The sequence below is a fragment of the Megascapheus bottae genome, chromosome 21 (genome assembly GCF_031878675.1).
Source record: "Megascapheus bottae isolate mThoBot1 chromosome 21, mThoBot2.hap1, whole genome shotgun sequence".
NCBI classification, from domain to species: domain Eukaryota; kingdom Metazoa; phylum Chordata; class Mammalia; order Rodentia; family Geomyidae; genus Megascapheus; species Megascapheus bottae.
Genome location: NC_143529.1, coordinates 21,656,316 through 21,669,786, shown reverse-complemented (window position 1 = coordinate 21,669,786; position 13,471 = coordinate 21,656,316). Strand labels below are relative to the sequence as shown.

The following is a 13,471-nucleotide window of genomic DNA, read 5'->3' as shown; positions in this document are numbered from 1 at the left end:
TTGTTTCTTTGGAGATTAGTTTTGGAGTGATTCAATTTTTTGAGCTATTGATATGTTTTAGATATGAGGCCTTTGTCCATTGTATGGTTAGTAAAGATCTTCTCCCATTCTGTAGGCTTCCTAATTAATTTACTAGCTATGTCCTTTTCCATACAAAAGCTTTGCAGTTTAATGCAGTCTCACTTATCCAGCCTTTCTTTGATTTGTTGTAATTCTTGGTCCTTATTAAGAAAGTTTCGACCTGTGCCAAGGAGGCCTAGTGTGTCTCTTATTCCTTCTTGTAAAGTTTTCAGTGTGTCAGCTTTTACCTCCAGGTCTTTGATCCATTTGGAGTTAATTCTAGTGCACGGTGACAAAGAAGGATCCAACTTCAGTTTTCTGCAGGTGCTTAACCAGTTCTGCCAGCACCACTTGTTGAAGGGGCTGTCTTTTTTCCATTCTATTTTTTTTGGCTCCCCTGTGAAAGATTAGGTGGCCATAGGTCTGTGGTTTAATATCTGGGTCCTCAATTCTATTCCATTGGTCTTCAGGCCTGTTCTTGTGCTAGTACCAAGCTGTTTTAATAATTATAGCTCTGTAATAGAGTCTAAAATTTGGTATTGAAATTCCTCCAGCGCTGTTCTTTCTGCTTAGAAGTGTTTTTGCTATATGGGGTCTTTTATTATTCCATATGAAATTTTGGATTGCCTTTTCTATTTCTTTAAAGAATGACATTGTGATATTGATGGATATTGTGTTGAATTTATAGATAGCCCTTGGCAAGATTGTCATTTTCACGATGTTGATTCTTCCAATCCAGGAGCATGGGAGGTTTTTCCATTTCCTCAGTTCTGCTTTAATTTCCTTTTTCAGGTTTTTAAAGTTTTCATCAAAAGGTCCTTTACATTCTTAGTTAAGATAATTCCTAGGTACTTTATTTTCCTTAGGGCTATTGCAAAAGGAATTGCTTTCCTGATTGTTGCCTCATTCCTCTCACTGTTGGCGTAGAGGAAGGCAGTTGATTTTTGAGGGTTAATTTTATAGCCTACTATCTTTCCAAAGTTTTGAATCAGCTCAAGGAGCTTGGGAGTGGAGTCTATAGGATTCTTTAAATGCAGAATTATGTTATTTGCAAAGAGGGAAAGTTTTACTTCCTCTTTCCCTATTTGGATCCCCTTTATGCTTGCTTCTTGACTTAATAAGTAATATCTTTACTAAACACCATGAAAACAAAATAATGTCTTCAAGATATATTAATACCCTATGTGTTGTACTGATGCCCTCTTCCTTGATTCTAAAGTATATTATATGACAGTTTGTTGGCCAGCGCTACCACATTCAATGTTTTGTAGTTCCTGTAGTCATCCTGTTGTGTGATAGAGCTATTGTGCTGTGTTCCATAGGCAGAGGTATGTGACCAGAGTTGGGAGGGTGGGAAGAGGGGACTCTAAAAAAGATTAACCTTAGAAGAATAGCTTCAAAAGGAGCTCTGGGCATGGCACAGTCAAATTTGCATTGGCTTAAAACTTGCAATTATTAGCGCCTCTGAACCATTCTATTCTAAAATAAAGCAATCATCTTTTCACTGCTGGTGAAATGTGCACACAAAGAGAAATGTTCTTCAAGTTCAGTAGGTCTGAGGGCTTCTTGCTTGATGAAGGGAAGCACATATTGTATTTTAAGGACTAGAATCAGTAACAATAGAGGAAGGGAGTTTAGGAAGACACTATGACAATCATCTATAAAGACAGCTTGCCTCTGCTGGCCCCTGAAAGAAATATCAGTATGTCTTAGTAGTTGGTGTCAGATCACAAATTTTTGCTAAGCCAATCTGGAGCAGAAAAATCCAAGCAAGAATCAGAGGCCCTGAGTTCAAGCCCCGGTACCAGCACGAACTACTTACCCTCCAAACCAAAATGAAACAAAACAAAATCTTTAGCACTTATGATCCAGTGGATGCTGAGATCTTTACATTCATAATAGCATAAACCTTGAAAATCTAGTTGTCAATGTATCTTAACCTAAAAAAAAACTACTTTAAATTCAGTTTTTTAAAAGAACATTCCATCTCTAAGAAAAGATGAGTGACAATTGGTTCTAAAACATGACACTGTGCCGCCAAATACATAGCAATATTATAAGTATATTAAATAACTGATGTAGATAAATAAATAAATTAATCTCCCCAGAAGTCACAAGTCGTAATAAAAATACATTATCTTCATTAGAAAATTACAGGTTGTGGGCCAGGAGTTTGGCCTAGTGGGGAGTGCTTCTGTAACATGCATAAAAGCCCCAGGTTCAATTCACTGGCCAAGCCCAGGACTGGCAAAAAAAAAAAAAAATTACAGGCTGTGTGTGAAGTCGTCTGGTCAAGTGAGAGCCTCAACTAAAGTTAAACAAACAACCACACCACAAATAATTTGTGATTACACTGGAGAGGTGACTGACCAGCAGGTTCTGAAAGAAGCCACGTGTTATATTTTGAGCTTGCCTTGGACATACATCAGCTATGTAGTGAGTCAAGCTTTTCAACCTGGAGTAACCCAACTCCATAAAGAGATGCTGCCTTGTAATGTCTCTCAGCATTCAGGATCACACCCTCCCCCCCCATCCCATCTATCTTTACAACTAATGTTTATTTGTGGAGCACACCATTAGTGAGTTGTAGATTGTGACAACAGATAGCAGTACAAGAAGGCCAAAGGAGCAGGAGTCTTAATCCAACAACACTGAGAAAGCCAGACAACTCTCAGCCTCTGTACCTCAAGTGTGTTGAAGGAGGGTGTTATCTCAGGGATTTTCCACTGCCAAACAAACAGAACAAAACCAAGAAAACTCGCAGTCTTTATCCTTGTAGAGACAGAATGAAAGGCAAGTATTCTACATATTCAGGACTGACTGTCTGGTGGAGATTAGGTGGGGAGAGACAGAGCCAAGGCTGAGGTCATGGGGCATGTACCCTCATAGCCCCTAACTTTCCTAAGGCTGGCTGCCATATCAACCTCACACCATTGGCAGACACCCAGCAGTGGAACCAGCACTTACTCTCTGTTTGAAGGGACCGACACAAGCAATGCTTTGATTGTACAAGGAAAGTCTGTCTCAGAGCAAGGACCAGAGGGAACATCACCAACCAGTGTTGGCTCAAGTAGTCTGTTCAGTTACATCCAGTAGTGATTATCTAGCACTAATCATATAGAAAGTACTGTGGGGAACAGTAGTTTTATATTCCCAATGAATTTTCATCCTTTGAGGAAAAAAAAAACAGTACAAAAAACTATGAAAGGAGACATACAAGAATAGCCATAAAACAAAACATCTAGTTCTTTTAGTGAGGGAACAAGAAAGAATTATGCTGGATTCAGAATTCAGAAGGACCATTTTGTTATTGCATCTAAGAAGGTTGCATAGAAGCTGTGTGCTTGGAGATCATTCTGAGAGGTAAAGACCTAGAGAAGAAAGAGAGGGTATCCTAAGCAGAATAACCTAGGCAGCCTCTGTCCTTTAACCACTACTTCCTAAATCATGGAGGAACATAATTCATGTAATTTACGTCACTTATCTTCCATTTTCCACAGTATATGTCACCTAGTCCATTGGTTTGTGGGACCTAGCCTGTATAGTCTACTGCCCCCCAAATCAAACCATCAAATACTAAATTAAAGATGGATATTTTTATCTAATGATGGGCTAAAGTTTTTTTTTTTTCTCCCAGATGAGCTCTGGCGTTATTGACTTAAAGTATCTTAATGACACTTAAAATACTGCGAGAGTTACTAGGATCTGACTCTGTGCCCAGAGCCTATAAAATTCTCTCTGTGTCTTGTCTGCCAGAGCAGGCTCCATGTGTCAAGAAGAAGGCAAGAGAATGCAGGACAAGTCCTACTGGCCTGGCAAGGGTCCCACCTAATTCCTTATGACGTGTCTAGTGCAGGTGACATGCTTGCTAAGGTGTGGATAGGCAGTTAATTTCATGGAGAGTAGGAGGTGTAGGTTCGCCTCCTTTTTTTTTCACAGTGGAACATTACCTGAATGATATTCATTCTCTCAGTGAATGCGTGCTTCATGCAACAGGCAGCAACTGGTTACCATTGTAAACTAAGCACAGCTACTGAAAAGTGTTGGTCCGGGACCTGGCTTTGGAGGAAGAGTTGGTTGAGAATTGCTCCTTGCTCAAGGATTAACTGAAAGGAAAATATCCTGTGAGAAAAGAAGAACTCGAAGTGTGGGTTTCCTGCTCCAGGAAAGCTATGCCGTGAGAAGTCTCTTGTCCCACTGAACACACAGCAAGCCGGAGTAGGCATCAATTCTGAAGAGTGGAGGACAACAAGAGAGGATTTTTTCCCCCCACTAGGATTTTAAAGGATGTCTTCTCAGTGTCATCAGCTTCGGGTCCTGGTGTGGAAAAATTGGCTAGGTGTCAAAAGACAGCCGGTGAGTCCAAAAAAAAAAAAAAAAAAAAGAAACAACCAAATAAATTAAGAAGAAAGAAAGAGAAAAGAAAACAAAGAAAAAAGGTGGGAGTGCGGGGAGCAGGGAGATAATCCAAGCATTGTGAAATGTGATGTTAATGAGAGGTAAAAAGAGTTTAGAGGTATTTTTCAAAGCAAGAAATAAGATATATAGGATTTATCCCTCCATCTGTCTTTTAGCTAATGGGGCGAGTCTTAACATGGCCCCAAAGCAGCCTTTTGATTTAAGTAAATTAAAAGAAGTAAATCAGGATGTGCCTTAGGCAAAGCAAAGCAAAAGATATACCTTGTTACTAGTTAACTTGGAGCTGGGGTTCTGGGTTCTGGCCAAGATGCTTTCAGAATTTTCTTAATGAATTTTTTTTTCTTTTTTGCCAGTCGTGGACTTGAGCTGGGGGCCTGAGCACTGTCCTTGGACTTTCTCAAGGCTAGAGCTCTACCAGATGAGCAATAGCACCACTTCCAGCTTTTTCTATGTATGTGGTACTGAGGAATCAAATCCAGGTCTTTGTGCATGCTAGGCAAGCACTCTACCACTAGGCCAAACTCCCGGCCCTTTAATTTTTTTTTTTTTAATGAGATGAATGGAAGGCACAAAGCATCTCAGATCTTTTGGAATGGGAGGAACAATCCTGGAAAACCACAAGCAATTGAAAAGTAAGGTGGAGACAAGATTGGGAGGTTGTTAGTTCAGAAAGCTTCTAAAAAATTGTAGCATTTAAAAATCCATGTACTGACAAACGCGTGTGTGAGTGTGTGTGTGTGTGTGTGTGTGTGTGTGTTTAAAACTATATTACTGAATCACTTTCCTGCTCCAGTCTGCCTTCTTGCAACATCTTTTCCATGCTCTATTAATGCCCACTTTTAAAACCAGATCGAGTCCAGGGAGATGGAAGGAGGAATTGATTTCTATGAGTTGTCATGTATTCAGAAAGAATGTTTTAAAACCAGGGGCAAAAAGGCCTGACATTCAATGTATTTCATTTTAGAGTAGTAATTACTAGCCTTGACTGAGTGACATAAAAATTCAGATAGTATGTGTCATAGATGCATCTGGGAACTGTATCTTACTCTAGGCTTGCTTGCAATACTTGAAATCTTACTTAATGTTCTGATTTATTAAATAAAAAGGAATTAGATGTGCACTTATGTTTGTGAATTTCATAGGCAAGGTTTTAAACTATAAAGTGTCTAACAGGTGTATTAGACATAAAATGATAAATTCATGTTGCCTTAATATATCATTAGTTTTTTTTTAAACTGTAGTTAAAGCACAAAAGAAAAGTTCCCCTAGTTATCATGTGATTAGTTCAGTGTGGTATTCTGCAAGAAAAGAACTCTAGTTATATGGAGATGTGAACATGTGCTGAGGCTCCGCCCATGACTGAAGTAGCTAGGGCCAACTTCTCTACATTCTGGTTTTCCCACTTGTAAAATGGGCACGAGGCCACCATATCTAACCCAGAGTGTGGGAAGATGTGTGTGTGTGTGTGTGTGTGTGTGTGTGTGTGTGACAGAGAGAGAGAGAGAGAGAGAGAGAGAGAGAGAGAGAGAGAGAGAGAGAGAGAGAGAGAGAGAGATTTTAGTGAGATTAACTGGAGAAGAAGTATAGTAAAATAGAGTATGAGAGGAAGAAAATTACATAAATGTTTGGAAGGAATGAAAATTCAATTCTTAAAAAACAAATGCACAGACAAATAAATAATGATATGTTATTATTGATAAACTGAATACTGAAGTTATATACCATCCTTACAACTTTCAAAATTATTTGGAAAGTAAAATTACAAATGATCCAATTATTTACACTGAGAAATTTTATAATAAGTTCCTTCCTGATCTTGAGCTGTGGCAATATATTTGTAATTCAGGATACACATTTTGATCTTAAGTGTAACTTGAGAGAATGGGGCCCAGAATAGAGACATCTTGGTTATAGGAAATGAGGTTAAAAAAAGGCTGACTACTTGGCATTTACCCAATCGTCCAGAAACAAGGACATACTGAATCCACCAGCACAACGATGTTCATTGTAGCACTATTGACCATAGCGAAAATATGAAACCAACCCAGATGCCCCTCAGTTGATGAGTGGATCAACAAGATGTGGTATTTATACAAAATGGAATTCTATGCTGTGGTCAGAAAGAACGACATCGCCCCATTTGTAAGAAAATGGAAAGACTTAGAAAAAAATCATATTAAGTGAAGTAAGCCAGACTCAAAGGAACATAGGCTCAGTGTTTCCCTCATTTGTCATAATTAGTATAAACCTTGGGCTCTTCTAGCAGAGGTTTACAATAGAGCAAAACCTAGATATATATAAGGCAATACAGTATGACGCTAAATGAAAGGACCTCCAGGATATGGAAACAAGAGCCATATAATGTGTGATTGCTGCTCTTAATGTACTGTTATTTCTCATATCTTTTGTTGTCCCTTGATTATCTCATATTGTTACAGTATCTTACCTTGTTATCTAGTATATTGTATATATGTTTATTTGTTTATTTGAAATAGGATAGGGAAAGGATAAAACCAAGATGAGGAAAGGTGGTGGGGAGGAAAATGGTGACAAAAACCTGAGAAGGGGTAGTAATGTTTGTAAAGTAATGCAACTTCTATCTGGCGAATATAATATAATCCTTTACTCAATTACAATAAAAATATATTTTAAAAAGGCTGAATTTGAAGAAATAGAGAAAGCCTACTTAAATCCATTATAACTAATAAGAAGGACAAGAGAAAACCATGAAAGTTGATCACAGTAAAAAAAAAAAAAAGGCAGGGAAATTGTACCTACAAAAGAAGAGAGCAAATACAGTTCTTTTGGTAACATTTTGCCCAGGGCTAACTCTATTTCTTAGCATTGGAAAAGAGACTTAAACTTTTACGTAGAAAAGTGTGTGGTAGAATTACACTTCATAGAAAAGATAAAGGAGAGAAGTTAAAAAGTTAGGGTAAAATATATCAAGAAAGGTAAGGTGGAAAAAAGAGTTATAAAAGAGAATACAGACAAATTAGAGAATACAATGAAGATCAAAAGCATTGTAAATTTGAGACAAGGCCATAATCTTTATGCAGATGATCATCTATTAGCATGAATTTAAAGTGCCAAGTATTTTCATCTGTACTCTTATGTTTATTCTGAAAATTTTATCCTACAATAGAATTTTATTCTCAGAAAATTGAAATTGTGTGACACTAGAAAAATGTTGTTCTTTTAGAATGTTACGGTATGTCATCACCACCAAGAAAACTTTCCTTAATTGAAAAAAACAAAAATAGGGGCCGAGAGTGTGGCCTAATGGTAGAGCGCTTGCTTACCATGCACAAACACAGGGGTTCAATTCCTTGGTACCATATACATAGAAAAAAAGCCGTAAGTGGGGCTGAGGCTCAAGTGGTAGAGCTCTAGCCTTGAGAAAGTTCAAGGACAGTGCTCAGGCCCTGAGCTCACGCCCAGAAGTGGCAAAACAAAACAAAACAAAAACAAAAACAGATTCCACCATAAAGCAAGACTCTGGGAAGGACAGTTTCTAGGGGAAGAGTTAGGAATCTACTACTTGTAATGGAAATGACCTAAATGAAAGAAAAAGAGTGATATAATATTATGTTAAAAAAGAGTGATATAACATTATGTTAAAGTAGATTGTGGATCAATTAGGAAATAAATGACTCTATAACAGAATATAAAGTGAAACAAAGAATTACAAACACCCATATAACTTCAGAAATAGAATGAAATAGGATAAACTAAATGTTGAGTTTGGCTGCCAATTTTGAGGCTAACCTTCAAATTTTTACTTGAAGTAAATTTCTCTCTTATGAAGTAAAGATTTAAATCTTGAAATATTTTGCATTATGTTACTGATAATTATATAGTTCTCGAGAGCTCATGTCCAAGAACTTTGTTCAAGGCCATATAATGAATTCAAGGATTGAAGTCAGATTTCACCATTCACAGTTATGAATCTCCTGTTACTCTGTTTGTTGTGGGTTAAATTTCTTTTTTCAATACTCTCTGGTGGGCCCACCAAAGAAGAAATCATCTCTTCAAGGAAGATTTAGATATTTTGCATTTTTAATATTTTTGGTAACATTAATCTTCAGTTATGTTGAAAAAATAAATACTAAAGGGAGTAAAGTAAATGCATTAAGCACTAAGAGAAATAGTAGAGGAAATTGAGTTAGATGCAGTTGTTATCCTGCTGGATATAAAATTAACTCTAAAAATAAAAGAAAAGTGAAGATATAGTCCAGCAGGGAAACCCAGCATAAGAACTTTCAGCAAAGAGCTGCTGACAGAAAGACTGGATAATACAAACTGAGAATTTTTTTTTCTCCTGTTACGAAAATGGGTCCATCTGGCACCATTGGCTTACACCTGTAATTCTAGCTACTCAGGAGTTCTGAGGATAATAGTTCAAAGCCAGCCTAAGCAGGGAAGACCATGAGACTCTTGTCTCCAATAAACTATCGGAAAAAGTTGGAAGTAGCTACGGCTCAAGTGTAAAGTGCTAGTCTTGAACAAAACATAGCTCAAGTACAATACTTAGGCCTGATTTCAAGCCTCAGCAAAAATATAAATAATAAAAAAATAGATCCTTCCTAAGTAAACACATCAAACATTGACCTCCTACCTATTCAGTGTTAGTTAGATTCAGAATTCTAAACTTCTGACCCAAAGAAGAAAACATTGTGCCAGCTTTTGATTTCTATAATGAATTTTGAGCTAGGGGCCCATATTTAGTTCAGAGCTAGCTCTAATGAGCATTTCTAATAGCTTGACAGACTTACTGTTCTACAATCTACATCTTGTTTCTTTACAACTTCCTTTCCTGGAAGAAAGGAAGAAAAGGAGAAAGCCTTAAAGCAGGTTAGATTATGCATTAAAACAAATTTTAGATTAGAATAATTCAAGATTCAATCCTAATCCCCAATTTAATTATAAATAAGATTTAAATAAATTACGTTTTGTATACTTCCTCCAGGCCTTTATCTCTTTTGGATCAGAACCAATTAGTCACTTAATTCCTCTCAATGACAAAAATCTTTTTATCAGTTTTACCCAATTATGATATCCCATGGCTAGTAGACATTTAAAAAATAGTCAATTAGCATAATAAAAATGACAGGAAGGTCTTTATGAAATGAAAATAATGAAGAAATGGTCTGATGACCAACAAAAATGTGTTGTTTCCCTACACATCATAGACAATATGCCACTGTACAAAATGCATTAGAATGTATGTGTGTAGAATTAAAAAAATATTGATCCTAGCTTTTAACTGGGTCATTCATATGGATGATTATGTTGATTAGCAAAGGCTCAGCTGACTGATGTCTCTACTATCTGATGTTTTCCTTATTTTTGGAGGTGAAAGTAAGCTTTATTCCAAATTTAAAGTATTGTTCTCTGACTTCAGAAGAAAACCCTTGCAATCTTTTTTTTGCTATCAAATAATAATCCTCCCTATCTTATAGGACAAGGCAAAAAGGAAAGGAATGGAAGAGAAAGGGACAGTGTACTTCATTTTATAGGAGATTGTGCAATTTTTATTTTCAAGTTTGAATAAAATATTATGAATCCCAGTTATAGGAAGATCTTTAAATGACTTTCAATGCTCTCCAGGATTGAAATAATTAAAAAAAAACTTTTTTTTAGTCTCAAGACTGAACTAATGAAAGTATAATATTCAGTTAAGAGTCAGTAATCTGTTCTGCAGTTGTTTATCCATATAGCTTAATGATGAACTGTGCAGTTACTGATGCCAGATTTTTTTAAGTTCAAACACTACCTCTACAACCTAGTGATGCCTATAAAGAAAGCTTACGTAATCACTTTAAAAACGACTTCCACATGTGCAAGTGGAAATGCGCCTCTGAGCTTATTGACAGCATGTGTGTTAAGTGTTTACCTGTACATTGTCCTGTTACTAACTGTGAAATTTAGAGGTAGTGTGACATACACAGGCAAAGACATTGAACCTTAAGAGCTTCTTCCCCAAATGTTCTTCTGTCCCTAGGTCTACATACATGTCGAGAAATCTTGGATTCTTCGCTATTTGGATCCTTGACCTTGCATTTGCTTCTCAGTTGCTTCAGATATTTAGAAGGGCATTGAAAGCAATCTTGCTGCTGCAGAAATTTAAGTTTTATTTCTTTATTTTAGCATTAGTTTGTCATTCTTATCATTCACGAGAAGATGGCAGCGTGGAGAGTTTTTATTTAGGAGCCTTCCAAAGTAAAGTCCCAGGGAAAAGCCTGTCATAATAGATTTGCTTATAAGTGTGTGGTTTTTGTCTTTACCATAATCTCAATTACCTTCCATTTCCCTGTTTTAGACTTTATTTTTGTCTGAATTTCAAACATACTTGAAACTATTTGTAAAATTTGTCGAAACACTCTCGTGAATAAAATAAAGTAAGTCAATCAGAAGGTAGTAAATCATAGTATGTACCCTTTAATTGAATGTGAGTGTTTATGTTGGAATAGTTTCTTATTTGCTGAATTCTCATAAAGTTGTCATGGAAAATAAATAGATGATGCTAAAAATACCTGGAGGATACTAAGACTTAGAGGAACATTATCTTTAAAGAATCACTATGACTTCAAATACAAAATTAATAAATCTACAAATAATTTTCAACAGTTCCTATTTCCAACAAATCATATAACATAGTTATTGGTATCTTGCATTTAAAATCCTTGAAGTACAGATAATTTTCAAGCAGATGAGAAACAAGGCTAGAATAAAAAGTCAGCTTAAAGTTCTGAATTACTTACATTTTTTTCAACATCCCCTTTCTTCCTTGCTCCTTAGAGAAGCACAAAAATTATACACATCAACAACAACAGTAACAACAACCCTGGCTTACATATTCTGAGATTCAAATCTTTGTCCCTGCCATTTCCCAATTGCATATATGACTTTGGACAAGCTGTGCTAGTCTTCTGAATGTAGAATATACAACAAAACAAAAGAGCTGGATCAGATCAAGGACCCCTCTCTTCTTTGATGCTATGAGTAACTGTCTAAGTAGGCTCCAGTGCATTTTTGTCTAAGAGACTCTTATCTTCAATAAACTACCAAAAAGCCAGAAGCTATGAAGCTTGGCTCAAGTGGTAGAATCTTAGCCATCAGCACAAAAGCTCAGGGATAATGCCCAGACCTTGAGTTCAAGTTCCAAGAAAAACATGAAAATAATAATAATAATAATAATAATAATGTTTTTAAATGTGTTTTAAATATGAGTATGAACAAGAATAATTCATTATTCCAGTATTGAAAAGCAATTTTATGATATGGCAAAACATGTTCCTTTATCATAGCACTCAATAAAAAGCCTATTCAGAACTACCATACTTTTTTTTTTTTTTTTGCCAGTCCCGGGCTTAAGCTCAGGGCCTGAGCACTGTCCTTGGACTTTCTCAAGGCTAAAGCTCTACCACTTGAGCCTCAGTACCACTTTCGGCTTTTTTGTATGTATGTGGTACCAAGGAATCTAACCTGGGTCTTCATGCATGGTAGGTAAGCAATCAACTTTGTAGTATCTGCAAACATTTTAATGCGATTTTTAAATATCCATGATTTCTTTAGGGTGCTGGTGGCTCATGCCTGTAATTGTACCTACTCAGGAGTCTGAAGTCTGAGGATCATGATTCAAAGCCATCCCAGACAGGAAAACCTATGAGATTCTTTTCTCCAATTACCCACCAGAAAGCTGAAAGTGGAGTTGTGGCTCAAGTGGTAGAGCACTAGCTTTGAATAAAAAAAAAATCTAAGGGATATTTCTAGTACCCTCATCTAAAATACCCCCCAAATACATCATTTTTGTTGGTGACAAATATACTTCTAATAAAATTTTGGTTCTTTGCCTACGAAATCTAGAGGTGCAAGGTTATAAAAGAAGTGCTACTTATACTGGCAACTCTGTCTAGATGTATTCCAGCCATCAACAACCAAGTATCTCAGAATGTCTTAGGTGCACTGTGAACTTATTCTGCTTACAAAACAAGCAAACAAACAAAAAACCTTGTCTTTATACTCAAAATTTGACAGGTAGACTAAAGTCTAACACTGTCCAGGTAGAACAGCGATCTCAGACATACTACAAAGATTTTGGTAGGAAATTTCAGTGTGGAATTACTAAAGGATGGTTTGTGTTTAGACTGCTTTGGAGTATATTAAAGAGTCCCATGCAATCTGCTTTGACTTGTATGCCTCCCCATATCTCCCAAGCCGATCAGTTTCCAATCTCTCTGCTTGCTTTCTTCCCACTCTTTTCCCTCTTATCTCTGGTCTGTTTAATGTTTATATGGACAGTCATGATTATCACAGCCCAGCATTTATTTGTTCTCAATTAAAATAATCCATAAAAATAAAAAAAAGCAGTCCCAGTCAGAAATCTCGAGATTTGGTAGAAGCCAGTAGTTTCTGAACAGTGAAGAGTGAATCACCACAAGTATGACCACATAAGCTGACAGAAACAGTTCCATTTTTAACTTTATTAAATGTAGGCAAAGTTTATACCCTGTGTTGTTGCTCGAGCTTTGTAACTATGTGTACGTCATAGTTAATGTGCTTGTGAATATGTGTTGTTCACTGTTCTGCAGGCAGTTTTATGCATGTATAAAATATCCAGCAGTTAGTGACTTTCAAAGTGAATCTTGTCTACATAGGGAGACAACATTTAAAAAATAACCTCACATAGAAATTCCAATTCAATATATTTCCTTGAGCCCCTATTTTGCACCAGGTAGTGAAAATTCAGAGGTGAATAAGATATTGTTCTTACCATAAAAAAGAGCTGTTGGTATATTTGCAGAATTAGGGGAAAAAAAGTTGACTGAAACAGGAGGTTCAGTTCTATGATCAAAGCAGACATAGTACAATGTAGTAATAAGGGACAGGAGTGGCAAACAGACCTAAGTTCCTGTGTACATAACTCACTCATTAACCATTAATTCAATGATTCATTTTGTTGATTTGATTTGATTTCATTCTATTTTTT

At 36.5% G+C, this 13,471-nt stretch overlaps 1 protein-coding gene across 2 annotated transcripts in view; it reads left to right on the top strand.

The window, feature by feature from the left end:
• Nucleotides 1-4,347: 4,347 nt before the first annotated feature.
• Nucleotides 4,348-13,471, top strand: part of Abca12 (ATP binding cassette subfamily A member 12) — a 165,128-nt gene continuing 156,004 nt past the window's right edge. For both annotated transcript variants that reach the window (XM_090354380.1, XM_090354379.1), the window contains exon 1: nt 4,348-4,416. In XM_090354380.1, the coding sequence (XP_090210506.1) occupies nt 4,348-4,416 (69 nt within the window). The remainder of the gene's footprint in view (nt 4,417-13,471) is intronic.